Source organism: Gallus gallus, chromosome 28, assembly GCF_016699485.2.
Source record: "Gallus gallus isolate bGalGal1 chromosome 28, bGalGal1.mat.broiler.GRCg7b, whole genome shotgun sequence".
Lineage (NCBI taxonomy): Eukaryota > Metazoa > Chordata > Aves > Galliformes > Phasianidae > Gallus > Gallus gallus.
The window spans coordinates 4,336,845-4,351,632 of record NC_052559.1 but is presented as its reverse complement, the minus strand read 5'-3'; the positions used below and the strand labels follow the sequence as shown (position 1 = coordinate 4,351,632).

Genomic DNA, 14,788 nt, shown 5'->3' with positions numbered 1-14,788 from the left:
GGGCCACACATCCCACGGCAGGGGTAGGGCTGGGGATCTGTAAGGTCCCTTCCAACCCAACCATACTGCGGTTCCATGGTTGTCTGATGGTCAAAGACCCTTCCAACCCAACCTCGCTATGGTTCTATGATGGTCAAGGACCTCACCAATCCAAACCGTTCTCTGATCCGTGGGACAACACGCAATAAATCACTCACAAAGGACAGATTTTTTTCCACCGGAGGGATTCTACCCCCAGGATCTCCAGCTGTAAGCATTAACAAACCCATGGTGGTGCAGCCCCACATCCCCGTGCCCTCTGAGCACACGGGTGCAGGGGCAGCCAGGGCTGCGGGCTGGAGGTGCTCCCTCTGCTGCGGAGGCACAGAACCCACTCTGTTTCAGCTGCGTCTCTATTTGCACTGCCAGGGTGGTTGGGAACAAACCTGCTCCAAAAATAAAGCGACAAACAGTGAAAGAAAGAGCATACTCTTCTGAACTGGCAAAATCTACCCCTAAAAAGCAGTAGAATAAAGTAAGAAATCCAGCGTTTCTTCGCTCCCCTCCAGGACAGTTGTGAAGGCTCAAGTTACAACAAATTCCAAAAACAAGCATGGAAAAAAAAGTCCAGATAAGAACAGCAAAGACACATCAGTGCTGCTGCCAACCAACCAGAGGCTGAGCCACAGCATCCCTCACCTGCAGGGAGATGGCACAGATGGCAACGTGGTCACAAGCTGTCACAGTGCAGGGCAGCAGAGGAAGTGCTCTGCATGGCAACCCAGGGGGCACTTCTTGTGCCTTCCCCATGGATTATGAACAAAGTCTTTGTTACACTCATAACCATTTCCAAATCACGCTCCGGAAAAAAAAATGTTTGCCATTGGTTTTAATCACCGTTACGTTCCACGTCAACTCAAGTGCGTATGTGAAACAGATTTAAGATATCCCATTTACTTTTATAAAGGGCAAGCGTGCCTTGCTTTCCCTGCTATTACTTCCCCCTTCCTATTGCTGCACTTCTCGAGATGAAAGCACAGCCGCTGTCGGAGCGGGGCTGTGTGCTGCAGAGCCACTGCTGTGCTCCGGGCTGAGCACTGAGCGCATGGCTGCGTCCTCCTCCCCTGCTTCTCCTTGGGATATGGGTGAGGAGGCTGCAGCCGTGCACCCAGGGCACACAGTGACACGGGATGCATGCAGACCTCACAGCTGGCTGCTCCACGTAACCACGGTCCTTTTTGTGCTGAACATCCCCTGCCCAATGCAGACACACGGCACAGCAATGGGACCAGCAGCGCCTGGAGCAGCAGTAAGGCTGTGCCAACAGACTGCACTCCACAAAAGAAATTGGCCAGCTGAGCTCCTACGCACTGCTTAAGAAACTATTTATGGGAGCAGAAGAAGTTCTTAGTTGTGCAGGTGGGCAGAGCAGAGGTCACAGTTCGGGATGGAAGCCCCAGCAGGTGCTGCCAACACCAATCGGCATTCTCCCAACCTGATTCACTGCAGTGAGAGTCGGAGCTCAGAGCACAGCCCTGGCGCTGCCAGTGGGGCCCAAACGGAGCAGAACCTCACGGCTGTGCCCCAGCACAGCTCCCATCGCCCCCGGCTCTGCTCTGAGCCATGCACTGAGCCGTGCTGCACTGTACGCCCCAGGTGATACACACAGCCTGCCCACGGGCACACGGCGCTCGGGTTCTGTGCGCCCAGGCTGGGACAGCTGGCTTCCCAACTCCCCCCCAGCCCAAACACTGAGCCCTGGGTGCCATGGCACAGCAGGGCTGGGGCTGCAGGGATGGCTCGGTGAGGACATAGGGATGCACGGAGCAGCCACAAGCACAGCCCTGTGCTCTGCATACCGCACGGCCGCTGCTCCCGGTTCAGAGGCACTTAAGCCTTTGACATTTCACGGCAGCGAGCTGCAGCAGTTAATTACAAGCTGTGAACATCATTTCTTTCACCCATCTATCCATAACTCACGTCACCGTACACCAGGAGCTCCACTCTCCAAAGCAAACACGCACAGCCCCGCTCAGCCCCAGGCGTCACACGGAGCTCTCGGGCTCAGGACCACAACCCAAACACCTGCATGCGCAGGAGAGCCGCTCACTGCAAAGCACAGTCACTGCAGTCCATCAAAGGCTGCTTCAACCCCCAGAAATGCCCCCATCTGTGTGGATTATCAGGATTTTAATTCCTATGATTAGCATTTCCAGCAGGTTTTGTCGCTCACAGCACATCCTTCCTGCAGAGGAACCATGGAGATGCACCTGCAGGCACTGCTCTGCGGTCACCACGTGGCACAGCCCAGCACATCCATGGGGATTCTCAAGGAGAGAGGAAAGCAGTGGCACAGAGCTCACGAAGCAAAGTATACTCCACCAGATCCCACATTCCCCTCTTTATAGGGACCGTGGAAGACAGCAACAGGGCCTGCTTCACTTTCTCATAGAAACCAGGAGCCAAAAACAACTGAAATCAGCGCCGGAGCTGGAGAGGTACAGCACAGCACAGCAAACAGCCAGTCTAGACACTGAAATGTGGAAACATGATTCAAATAACCACAACTGGCACATCACGTATTGATCGCAGCCCGTCGCAGAACGGGCCCTCAGTGAGTAAGAATATAGAAGAAAGATTAAATTAGAGTCTTCCACTTTGGTTTTAGAAAAATATGGGTCCTTTGGGCACAATGACACGGACCAAGCGGCGGTTCTTCCACGCTGCCGGGCTGCTCGATGGGCTTGGAAGGAACACACCTGGGTTGTGTGCTTCACCCGGTGCTGCTGGCACCGAGGGACCAAAGGGAGAGGTCCTGGTGGCACCGAGGGACCGAACGGGGAGGTCGTGGTTTCCAGGGAAGCTTCAGGAGAAGCGCCCTCCCAGGCATAAGGCAACCCAAGGAGGGTTCGCAGCGCCGGCCTCGCAGCACACCCGCACACGGTGACCTGCTTTTGAGTTCAACAAACGCCGGTTTCTTTAAATTAAAGAGGCACCGGTCCAATGTAAAGAAAGGAGGGACCAAGTGCACCGAGCTGTGCTTTTCCAGACTGCCTCCTGGCTGGAGCAGGGCAGGGAGGCGGGCACAGTGCGCACTGCAGGGCGCCGCCGAGGGGCTCTCAGACCCTCCAGCACTGCAGTTCTTCAGAAAATAAAGTCAGAAGGCAGCGCTGGGTTACCACGGAGGGCAGAAGTTGCCTTGTGTACACCGGAGGTTTCTAAGCAATGCCTGAGCTACTACAGAAAACTCTTCTTTATCAGCAAATCCAAGCTCCTCTCCTGGATAACGCATCTAGGTCAGACGCAGGCACTGCAGGCGCGCAGCGCTGGCGATGCCTCTGTATGGAATATCAGCAGAGCCCACATTATCAGGCATTTCTTTCCATCAGAAAAGAAGTTCACTTCAGACCGAGGCTCCTCCAGAAACAGCATTCACCTCCGCTGCTCGGAGGGAACCCACCTCACCCCTTACCACTGTGCCACGCAGCAGCCGTGCGCCCACCCCGGCCGTGTGCCACCTCCAGCCCTGCAGCCATCCCAACGCACTCTATTGTGCACGAGCAGCAAAACCACTCCGTCAGCCAAATCGTATTCTCCTCCCGTGGATTAGCTGGCACAAACGAGCACGGGAGTGACGCATGCAGACTGTCTCTTCCCATTTTTCAACACGCACAAACACCGGGGATTTGGAGATGCTTTGCGAGTTCACGTTCTTAAGTTACAGACAGCGCTGAGCTGACATGGAGTGGGGTGTGATGTGCTTAGGAGCTCACATGTCCGTTCAGCACCGAGACCTCAATGCTTTTCTAAGCAAACTCCCATTCCCCCCCCTTCCAGCAGCCAGCACAGTGCAAAGTGAGCGATTTCAACAGCCCCACGCTGTGCCAAGCGGCTCTGACACAACCCACGGAACAGGACAGAGCACTCCGTGCTGCCCCAGAGCCCAGCAGCACCTGCATGGCCTCAGCCCACAGCCCGAGTCCTGAGCACACATCTCAGCAGAGGGCCCGGCGCAGATGTGAAAACACAGAAATGACAGCCTGCATTCCCACCTTCACTGCTGGTTCAGCTCAGTACGAAACCAGTGCGAAAGCAAGCTGAAAGGGAGCACAGGTTGAGTCTTGCTGGGCAATGCATGCAACCACCCGGCCCAGCAGCTGGATCCATTGATCCGAGTGCCAAAATGCTCTGTTATGTGCCTTAAAAAAAACCCAGCTGCATAGGAACCAGAGGGGTTCGACATCAAGTTCGCTCCCCCCGGAATTGTTGGAAAGCAGAAAGTTACCAAAAGGCCAAACTGAACCTCTCTGATCAATCGCATCCCTTTAAGGTGCACAACCTGCTGATAGAAAGCAGAACGTGACCAAAAAAAGGGGAAAAAGGCACTCTCAGGTCCGGGGATTCTGCCCCAAAGTTTCTACTTTCCTTTGGCACGTCACCAATCAGAAGCACTGCTGCCACTGGGAAAAAAAAAGCATAATGGGTTTCTAATTTGCCACTGAATCCCATAGCAACTGAACGTCACTTTCCATGTAAATTACAGACGGTTCTTCCCCGTGCAATTTGAAAACTATAGAGACGAAGGTATAATTTGAGCCGATCCGAACGCCGCACGGTCGAGAGGAAAAAGCTGCCCTAAATAATTGAAAGGAAACCACCACGGGCCAAAACATTCCTAAGGAGAGAGGCGAAGCGTCTCCCATCCCATCCCTGGGAGCTGCGGGTCAGCGCTGAGCTCGGCACGTCCCGTCCCGTTTCTGCTGATGGCTGAGCTGCAGCACGGCTTCCTTCCCCAGCCTCCTCCGGGCTGATTCACTCGCTCATGTCACCGTCTCATGTTCCCGATGTCGTAACAGCTTCAATTCTGACGGACGACAGCATCGGTGAGTTAATAGGACAGGAAAAAACAGGTTATGGGAGAGGAGGGATGATGCAGAAAGCCCGGAGATAACTCAATGAGCTCTGATTCGGGAGCAGTGCTCTCTTTCTGACACCTGCGACAGCCGCCAGCACAGCGATGCGCTGCCCTGCAGACCCTTCATTTTGGAGTCTGGGCTTTAAGCACAGCAGCCTGACCCCGAAACGCTGCTCTGGAGGAGTTATTTCAGCACCAGGGGCTGCAAAGGATCTGCTTCACCCTGTGGGAAACAGCTTCTGCCACAGCATCCTGCGGGGAAGGAAGGGGACGTGGGGAAGGGATGCGGGGAGCCCCAGCAGCAGACCACAGATCCAACGCTGGGTTCAGAGCGTGGGGCAGAGCTGGGTTTAGCTCAGCTCAGCCCCCACTGAGCATCTGTGCACCTGCCAAGGCTCACCGGGACTCAGCTTGCAGCAGTGGGGATGCGGAGCGGCTGCCATCACAGCAGTGCATAATGGGGAGAGGTGCACAGCTGCACTCACGTCACTTTTTATCAGAATGCAACCCTCTGTGTGAGTGCTGCTCCTAAAACCACAGCCATTTTCTGATAAATATGGGAAATTCCCACCGGGGAAGTTCCAGGAATAGTCATCAGCTCTGCACGGCCGCAGCACTGATGGGTGCAATGGCACACGGGTCTGTGTGTGGTGCTCAACCCAAATCTGTCCACCCAGAACTGCTGTGATGCTGACAGAGGCTGGGGGCAAAAAGCAAAGCATGAGTGCTGTGTGCTGAGGGGTACCTGGATGTATTGATGGGGTAACACCACAGCTGTCCGCACCACACGGAGTGAGAAGGATGAGACGCAGGGCAAAGGCTGTGGGAGGAAAGCAGGGCAGGGGCACAGCAGACCCCAGCTGCTTGGCCTGGCTGAGCAGAGGGGGCAGAAGCCTCATGGGGTGGCCCAGCAGAGCCTGGACCCATCCAGCGTGTGGCTGACGCAGGCGAGCCAACGCAGAGCGCATTCCTTGGAGAGCTGAGCGTTGTTTTAGGCTGCGGGACAAGGCCAGCTCCATCTCACCAGCACACAGGCTGGCCTGGGACACGTTACCAACGCTCAGCCTTCAGTGCAGAGCTCAGCAGGCAGAGACTGCTGGGAGGTGTGAGCAGGTGATGCGGGTTCTGCCCCTTCCATGTAAGCACAGCACCCCATGCTGTGGCTGGAGACAGAAACCCAGCAGATCCCAGCACCCAAAAGGGACGAACGCCACTCTCCATCACCCCACTGCCCGCCCCACAGCTCCACAAAAGGAACACAAACGCTCCAACCCAAAGGAGTAGACCCAGCGGGGCCATCACTTCGGAACTGTGCCATCCCAACGCGTCACCCTTAGGCCAAGAGCAACTCAACCCAACGAAGCCATTGCCCCATCCACGGGCATCACACCGACACACCATCCTGCTGCAGGACCAGGTCAGGCTGCACAAGGGGGCTGCAGGAGCACTGGAGCTCACAGCTCTGGCTGCTGTGCCACGACGCACCCAACGCACCGCCACCATCGGCTCCACCGCGCCTCAAAGCACGCAGAGCTCGGAGCGAATGTCTTCCATTCACCAAAAGGAAATCACAGCCCAGAGCTGCAAACGGCCGCCCCGGCCGTGCCGACCCCACTGCCCATCAGTGGGGAAACTCACCGGGCCAACGCGGCGCGTGAGCTCACGGCCACTCACCGCTGCGTTACTCACTGCACAAACAGCGCTGCCGTCCCTCCCTGCTCGGCAGCTCCGGCTGCTGCTCCTTTGGGTGGCGGGGAAGGAAGCAAAGTTCATTAGTGGCCGATGGCCACCAAACAGCGTTTGGAAAATAAACACCACTATTCACAGCGCCGCGACCCAGAATAGCTGCCCGAAATACTGAGCGCAGCTGCCCGGAGCCTTCCTACTCACCCTCCCCCAAAGGAAAAGACCTTCCCAACACACAGGCCTCATTGCTTTCATTTTAACACCCGTATATTTGTATTTTTAAAGGGAAAAAAATAATCGAAACCCTCAGCCTATCCGAGGCCCCTTCCATCGCCACTGCCTCCCCAGAACGCTGATAAGCGCTCATTAAAAGACGAGTTGATAAAGCCTGGAACAGTAATTACGTCCGTCCTCGCACGGATGATTGCCCAACGCGGGGCTGTGATGTAACCCACACCCGACATTAAAAATAGTGCTGTGACAACATATGGTTTATCCTACAGAGCGCGGTGGGTTCCGGCTGCTGGGGAGGTGAAGGGCGGCACTGAGACGCGGGGAAAGGGGGGAAAGAACGCGAGAGGATGAGAGGGCAGCGCTGGGACCGTGATGGGGGGGGGGGGGGTTGGGGAAAGAGCTCAGCAGACAGTGGGGGATGGCGATGTGCGGCCCCAGCCCGAGCCGGGGGGCGGCGGGGGAACCCCGAGACACGAAGGGGGGGGGGGGGGACGACACAACCCCACAGCTCCCCTATGCACGGGGGGAGGGGGACCTGCGCTGCCCGGTGTCACGTAGCCGGGGGGAGGGGGAGCGGCTCCGCGGTCACTGAGGAGGAGGAGGAGAAGGAACGCCGCCCCCCCCGTCACTCCACGGCCATTTACGTGGGGGGGACCGACAGCGCAGCCCCCGCACCCCCCCCCCTTTTCTCCCGGACACCCCCAGGGGGCACACGACGCCTCCCGACCCCCCCGGGGCTTTCCGGAGGCCAGGAATCCCCCCCGCCCACCCCCTGGAGGCGGACACGGGGACACCCCCACACCCCGACACCGCCCGCAGGGGGACGCCAGGAACCCCCCAGTCTGAGGCGTAACCGAAGGGCACAGCCAACCCCCCCCACGGCCTTCAAACCACCAAAACGGGGACCGTCTCCCAAATCAGCCCCAGCCCCACACGGAGCCGAGCCCCCCCCGCCACGGCTCCACAGAACCACCCCCCCCCACAGCCCCACAGCCCCACAGCCCCACCGCGGGGCTCCGGCCAAAGGCCTCGTGCCGGGGCCGTGCCGCGCCCCCCGCCCCTCACCTTACACGCCTGGTAGCTCTCGAAGGCGCGCAGGGCGCTCTCCGTCAGCTTCACGTGGAAGACGGAGACGCGGGTGCCGCGGCCCAGCCGGCCGCAGGACAGCCCGTACCCGCGCTCCGCCTGCAGCGCCGCCATCTTGGGACCGTCTCCCCCTCCGCGCCTGGGCCGCCGGGGCCTCCGCCGCCGCCACGCCCCCCTCGTGCATTATTCATGAGACGTCCGGAGGCAGAGCTCCCCGGGCTCCGCCCATCCGGAGAGCCTGTTGCTGGGGGAAGGAGGTGGGCAGAGCGCGCTCCCGTTGGTCGAGCTCCACGGGGCGCCGCGGCGGATTGGGTGACAAAAGGGAGGGGCGGGGATATGCAAAATAAATGGCCGCGGGGCACGGCGGGAATGGTGGTTTGGGGCGGCCGCGGGGGGACTCGGGGGCTGCGGGCGGGCGGTGCCCGGAGGCTGTTGGGGAAACCCCCCCCACCCCCTCCGGCTGGCACAACGCCCCGAGGGGCCCAGGAGCGCTCTTCCCGCAGAGCATCTGCCCCTGGGCACGGCCTGGAGGTACGCAGGCCCCCCTCCCACTAAAGGCAAGCGAGCCCCCCCAGGGCAGCCTTTGGGGCTGGAGTTGGTTTTATTCCCATGCGCGCGACTCCCCCCATCCGAGCAGATTCCCCACTGCCCCCCAGCCAGCTGCTCCCAGCCCCTGCTGCAGTGCTGCACCCCACGCTGGGAAGAACAAGGCCCAGCCGTGCACGAATTGTCCTTTATTGGGAGTTCACAGTCAGTTCGGGGAGGGGGGGGACAGTGCGAACGGCCCCTGGGAGTAGAGCTGAGAGCGGGGCTGGCAGCTGTGGGCCCGCGGCTGGGGGCAGCTGCAGGGCAGGAGGACCCCGCAGGGCCGGACCTGCAGGAGCAGCTGGGACACGGCTATGGCGCTTCTCCGCCTGTCCTTCGGTCCATGGGGCTCTTTGGCTTTCTGTGGGCATTGCACGCTCTGGGGAAGTGCTGAGGGGGGAGCGGGAGGGCAGAGCTGGGGCTCCCCGGCAGCCCTCCAGCTCGGGGGGAATCTCATTGCACGTGCCCCGTGCACCCCACGTTCCTTGGAGTGGGCTCACAGCCAGCCAGCTTCCTCCAGCAGCCCCGTGGCCAGGAGCACAGCTTGCTGCGTCCTCCCTGGGACACACTGATGGGGACAGTCACTGCGTGCAGCACTCGCAGGAGGTCAGGCTGCCCCTGATGCATTCAGGGCTGCGGGGTCTCTGCTTTGCCTGCGGCTCTGTCCCCAGCAGGACGAGGTGTGGGGGTGCTGGGTGATGGTCAGGGTAGGGGGGACGTGGTACCTCCTGCCAGGAGAGCATGTGTGAGTCCACAGGGAACGAGGAGGGGAGCGGAGCCCCATGGACATCCCTGGCAGGAGTGAGGCACATCCCAGCGCCGGGCTCCCCACCGCTGCCCTCAGTTCCTGGCTGCGATGACAACAGATAGGGCCACCCCACCGAGCGCGATGGCTGTCGCACCAAAGAGCCACTTCCAGGGGATGGACTGAAGAGGAGAGAAATTGGCAATGTGACGGGATGCCCCTCAGCCGGGACATGCAGCCCTGCCTGCTGGCACAGGGCCGTGGGGCAGTGCACGGCTCCCGACACGCATCCGAGATAACACAGCCCAAAAAGGCAAGTGCTGCGTCGGCTCTGCCCGGCGCGTGGCCGGCACGTCCGAGAGGACAGCATGTGCTGCCCAGCTGACGGCGCTTTCCACCTGCACAGCCAGCTGAGAGCAAAGTCCAGAGCCTCCAGCTGCCATCGCCAGGCAGAGCGGCAGCACCGCCGCTATCAGCGATTTCCTGACCCTCAGCCTGGGGTGGTTCAGTCCCGCAGCCCCCTGCCCAGGAGGAGCAGCACCACATTGGCCCCCAGGGACACATCCCCTGCAGTCCCCACCCCAGGGGTGACCCCAACGCTCTGCCATCCCTCTGTATGCCAGCAGCAGCCCTTACCCAGGTCAGTTTGTCTTTGCACTTCACCGGGGCGCTGCTGGCGCTGGGATTCCCAAGCATCTTCCTGTACATCTCTGTCTCCACCGTCTTCTGGTCTGCGTGCTTCTTCACCAGCTTTGAGAGCTCGGCGTGGATGGTCTGGGGAGCAGAGTGCAGCATAGAGGTTATCAAACCCAGGATGGAGGGGAGGGGACAGGGACCACAGTGCAGATAACAGCAGACTGGGCCCCCCTGGCCATGCAGGAGCTGATGGCTTGATGCTGCCCCACTGCCCCGCATGGAGGGGCTGCACCAGGCTGGCACGTGGTTTCCTGCCTGCTCAGGACCCTCAGAACCTTCCCTCATCCCTCTGGAGTAATCCTGCCAAACCCTCCTAAAAATGCAGTTCTGAGCTCTAGGCATGCCCCATCCTTTCTGTCCACCAAAGCTTCTGTTTGCTGGCAGCCTGTTTCCTGTGGAAGTGACACCAAGGAAAAGCTGCTGGCAGTGCAGAGAGGAGCCTGAAGCTGATGGCAGGCATCAGGAAAGGATTTTCTCCTTTAATCGAGGCAGAAAAGTTTCTGCCTCAGGGACAGACCAGCCAGAGCTCTCCCACATTTCTGTCTGGAAAAAGGCTGGGAAATCAGGCTTACACCAAGCCTGGTGTGAAGCCAGACTGGGGCAAAACCTGGACGTCCTGCTGCATCCTGCCTGCACCAGGGGACCTGCTCCGTGGTGGAGGGCCGACGCCTCCAGCCTGCAGTGGCAGCAGGATGTGGTGACAGCGGCATACGGGAGCCACAACTGTGCTGTGCCCTCTGCTGGGGATGCTGTGCTGCAGGCGGCTCTGATGCTGCCCCAAAGCACCAGTACGGCGAGCAGCCACGGCACTGCCAAGCCATGCCACCAGCAGCCGAGCACCTGCAAACACACCCCAGCAGCTTGCGGGGTTTGATGCTTTGGTGTAGGACAAACAGCATCTCCATAAAGGTGAATTTCCAGGGGGTTAGAAAGGGACACGAAGGTCTGTGCCAGTTAGGAGGTGCTGGCAGCTCCAGACAACCAGGTTTCCTCATCCAAGGGCAGGTGGAGCTGAGCATTTCTTCAGTCTGTTTTCACCACCAGTAGCCATAGCTGTGACTCACTAATGTGTGTTTAACGCTGCTGTCTGGAGCAGCACGGCCACATCCCTGTGAATCCCAGCAAGCAGCTGGAAAGGCCAGTAATTTGTATGTGGTTTCACCAGTAACGTCACTGCCAGGCATTTTGATTTTTGCTCCTTTTCAATTAAAAGCTTCACCCAGATGGGCTGATGAGCTGCAGCCCTGCCAGCGGCAATGACACGAAGGACAAGCAGGGACAGCATCCCTCACCCCGGTAGTCCCAGTTCTGCTCCCCTACTTCTTCCAAGCTGCCCAAGTGCTACTCTGAGGTCCCTTATGCCCTTCCCCATGAGGGCTCTCAGAGCACAAGGTGCCTGGGTGCTCTGAAGGCTATGGAGCACCTGCAGGGCCCCGTGCTGCCCGTGACCTTCAGGCACCAGGGAACACGAGGTGAACTGTGATGTTTTGGTGAAATGCCCACAAAGAGGCGGATAAAACCGAGGAGCCAATGCAGGAGCAAAGCCCCCACTGCAGGCAGCACCTCCCCTGCTGCTCCCAGCCCTGCTTTTGCTGGGGCCATTTCCTGGCACTGCTGAGGCTTTTGACTTCCCTGAGGCTTCAGTCCTGCAGCTGATCATTAACCGACAGGAAATTCCTGACCGAGAGATTGCTCTGGCCTGGGCGCTGGACTGAGGTCTGGGCTTGCTGGGGCCACCCAATGAATCATGCTGCAGGCTGCTGAGTGAGATGGCAAGGACTTGCTCTGCCTCACTTCTCACAGCAATGGCACAAGCCACTGGGGAAGCCAGACCATGCAGGCAGAGCTGCTGAAGCAGAGGTGGGCTGGCAGAAAGCCCTGATACCAAAGGGCCAAAGGGCAAAAAGAGAGTCTTGCAACATGGAGATAAGGAACCCACGAGCTCAGCCATGTTCAGGTATTGCAGCACTGGGTGCTGGCACTTGGTACACCACCCCACGGCTGCCCTGGCCCTGCGCAGAGGAGGCTGATGACAGCTACGGGGGACACTGAGGCTTGTAGGAACATGGTCACAAGGACAGAGCCCTGAGAACACCCAGCCTACCTTGTTTGAAGGCTCCAGCTTCAAAGCCGCCTTTAGGATGGGGATGGCCTCTCTGTACTCGCCCTGCTGGGCCAGGACCTGGAAGGTGAGGTGGGGGTTGAGGGAGGTGATTGAGGTGTGGTCTCCGCGCCTCCCCAGTCCTGCTGCAGAGCAGGGATGGCAGCACCTCACCTTGCCCTTTCGGAAAAGTGCCTTGATGTTCCCTGGCTGGTGCTCCAGAACAAGGTTACAGGACTTCAGGGCTGCCTCATAATGGTCCAGTTTAAGCTGAGAGGCTGCCAGATTGTTAAGACATTTCACCTTCACGTCCAGCAGCTCTGCCTCCTCATCCGGGGTGAAATCAACTGCAAAGACCCCAGAGGTGGGTTACAACAGGAAGGAAGCACAGGCAGCCCTCACTCACAGCAGCAGGGGGTACCTTTTGAGCTGGAGCTGATGACTTTGAGAGCGATGTCGTAGGAATTGATGGCCAGCACATAATCTGCCTGCTGGTAGTAGAAGTTACCTCGCTCCCGCTTGCGGTTGGCCAGGCCTATCTTTTCCCTCCCGCTGAGCAGCTCCAGGTCTGGTGCATCCCGAGCCTCCAGCAGCTCCACCTCCAGTGTGAGCGCTGCGTTGGGTGGGATGTCAGGGCTCCTGCAGTGGCACAAAGCCATTCTCAGGCCTGGCTCTGCTGCAAACTCCACCAATCCCAGAGGTGACAGCAGAGCCACAGGGGCTCCCCAGGAGCCCAGGCTGTGGTAGTGGGGACTGGGGATAGCAGTCGTAGCCCTTTTTGGGCCTACCCTATCCCGTTCCACACTCTCCACGCTCACCTGCCCTGTGCACCATAGCAGTACTTGGCATCTGACATAATCAAAGCCGTTTCTCCCATCTCCATAAGCTGTACACAGAGGTCCAGAGCCTACAGAGAGCAACGTTGCAGGAGAAGATGAGCAAAGGGGTCAATCCTGACTCCAACAAGGACATCGCCAACCCTAAGTCTCCCCCCAGGGTGAAGTCGCACACATCAGGGTGGATTCCTCCAAGCCCCACCTGCAATACATCGCAGTCTCCCAGGGTAAAGGTGAGGCTGGGGTTCTCCTCCACCACATTGCCATCCTCCAGCGTGGCCCTCAGACGGACAGTCACCTCCTGGCCCTTGCGGGGGCGGCTCTCCACGCCCTGACCTGGCACGAGTGTCTTCTTCTTAAGCAAGCCGCTCCCTGGGCCAAGAGAAGCCAGAGGTGGTCAGCCCGCAGCAGGGAAGGGGAGAACCTCACTCCCAGCCCAACCTCAGCCTCTGTGGTGGTCAAGGCATCCTGGGAACACCCTGCTGCCCTCCTGACCTGCTCTCACCCAAGACATCGAGCCATTCCTGGGGGTCCTCAGCTGCTTCCCCCGGGCCTTGCTCTGAGGACTGGGCGTCCTCCCGCAGTGGTCCCCGTGCCCGTCCCACGTCCTCCAGCGGTGGCAGCTCGCTCAGGTCGTCCTCGTCCTCCTCCAGAACCTCGAAATCCTCTGCACCGTCCAGCTGAGCGGCGCAGGTCGCAGCCGGTTCCGGACCGGGCGGTTCGGTGTCGCTGCTTGCCCGGCCCGGGGAGCCGCTGCTCATCTCCTCTCCGCTGGAAGCCATCGTGGCAGAGCAGGGAGAGTAGCGACCTGCGGGAGAGAGGAACAGTCGGTGCTACGAACACCGCGATGAGGCCGCCAGCACCCCCCGAGCGACCCCGGAGCGCACGGGGCTCTCCCGGCGGGGTTGTCGGGGCCGGACCGGGGAGGCCCCAGGCACGGGTTCCGGCCCCTGGAAGCACCGCCCCGCGCGCCCCTCTCCACCACGTGCTTTTCCCCCGCGCGCGCGCCCGGCGGGGGTCCCCACGTCACCGTCCCCGTCACGCGCCGGGACTCCCCCTAGCAACGGCCGCCGCGCGCCCCCCGCCGCTCCCACCTACCCGCGAACCCGAGGCCGTTGGCCCCGCCCCCGCGCTCCCATTGGGCCGCTGCCTCCCGCCCCACCGAGGCCATTGGGTGGCGCCAACGCTCCTCATCGACGCGTCGAGAGCGGCGCGCCGCGGACTTAAAGGGGCCGCGGCACCGCACCTGCTCCGCGGGCCCGGCACCCCCGCCGGGCCGGTGTCCCCGCCGCCCGTAGCCGCGGTAGCTCTCGGTGTCCCGCCTCCGAGGGCTGTAGGCGCCGGAGGCCCCCAGAGGTTTCCCGGGCGGCTCAACCCCTGCGCGGCAAAGCCATCGCCCAGGAGACCCCCGGGTCTGTGCTCCGGTACCGAGGCGGCCCTGCGGCTCCCGGTCCCCTCACCCGACTCAATCGCCACCACTTCCGGCCCGGCGCCGTGACGCACGCGCGCGGTGACGCCACGGGGTCGCGCTCGACGTAACCCCGCACCCGGAAGCGAGGCGCGGCCGCCGGTGCCGCTCCCGTCATGTGAAGGGAGGGAAAGGAGCGGCCCCCGCTGCTGCCGCGGGAGGGGCGGGGCTACCGAGAGGGGCTCGAGCCCACGCCGTTACCGGGAAGCGGGCGGGGGGGGGGAAGACTCCGTTACCGGGCACGGCGGGGGTCGGGGGTCCCGCAGGCGGCGGCGCGATGGAGCCCACAGCCTCGCGGGTGTTCTGCGGGCGGGTGCTGGGCATGGTGAACGCCGAGGACGTGAACGCTATCATCCAGGCTCAGAAGAACATGTGAGTCCCGGGGGAAGCGGGGTCCCGTGTGAGCGGCAGCCCCCGGTGCCCCCGTGTAACCGTGGGAACTGCCGCTCCGCACGCA

At 60.6% G+C, this 14,788-nt stretch overlaps 2 protein-coding genes and 1 non-coding gene across 7 annotated transcripts in view; all 3 read right to left on the bottom strand.

Moving 5' to 3' along the window:
* The window catches only part of ELL (elongation factor for RNA polymerase II), a 34,128-nt gene extending 26,097 nt beyond the window's left edge, over positions 1-8,031 (bottom strand). Inside the window, 1 exon segment of the mRNA NM_001012847.2 lies at positions 7,880-8,031. Coding sequence (NP_001012865.1) covers positions 7,880-8,014 — 135 coding nt within the window. The 5' untranslated portion in view covers positions 8,015-8,031.
* On the bottom strand, positions 1,080-1,146 carry MIR12258 (microRNA mir-12258). The gene has a single exon (NR_162023.2). It is a non-coding gene; the product is annotated as a microRNA mir-12258 (primary transcript).
* Positions 8,032-8,619: 588 nt separating the features above from the next.
* Positions 8,620-14,788, bottom strand: FKBP8 (FK506 binding protein 8). 5 transcript variants are annotated; one of them, XM_040653551.2, is made up of 9 exons: positions 14,568-14,788; positions 13,369-13,671; positions 13,066-13,235; positions 12,846-12,934; positions 12,449-12,666; positions 12,202-12,374; positions 12,031-12,108; positions 9,867-10,004; positions 8,620-9,412 (listed from the first exon to the last, which is right to left on the bottom strand). In XM_040653551.2, the coding sequence occupies exons 1-9, from the start codon at positions 14,683-14,685 to the stop codon at positions 9,326-9,328; spliced, it is 1,374 nt and encodes a 457-aa protein (XP_040509485.1). In that variant the 5' UTR covers positions 14,686-14,788; the 3' UTR covers positions 8,620-9,325. The 5 variants fall into 5 exon arrangements, with proteins under 5 accessions (XP_040509485.1, XP_015155539.3, XP_015155540.2 ...); XM_015300053.4 differs by lacking the exon at positions 14,568-14,788 and adding an exon at positions 13,962-14,359; XM_015300054.4 differs by lacking the exon at positions 14,568-14,788 and adding an exon at positions 14,110-14,359.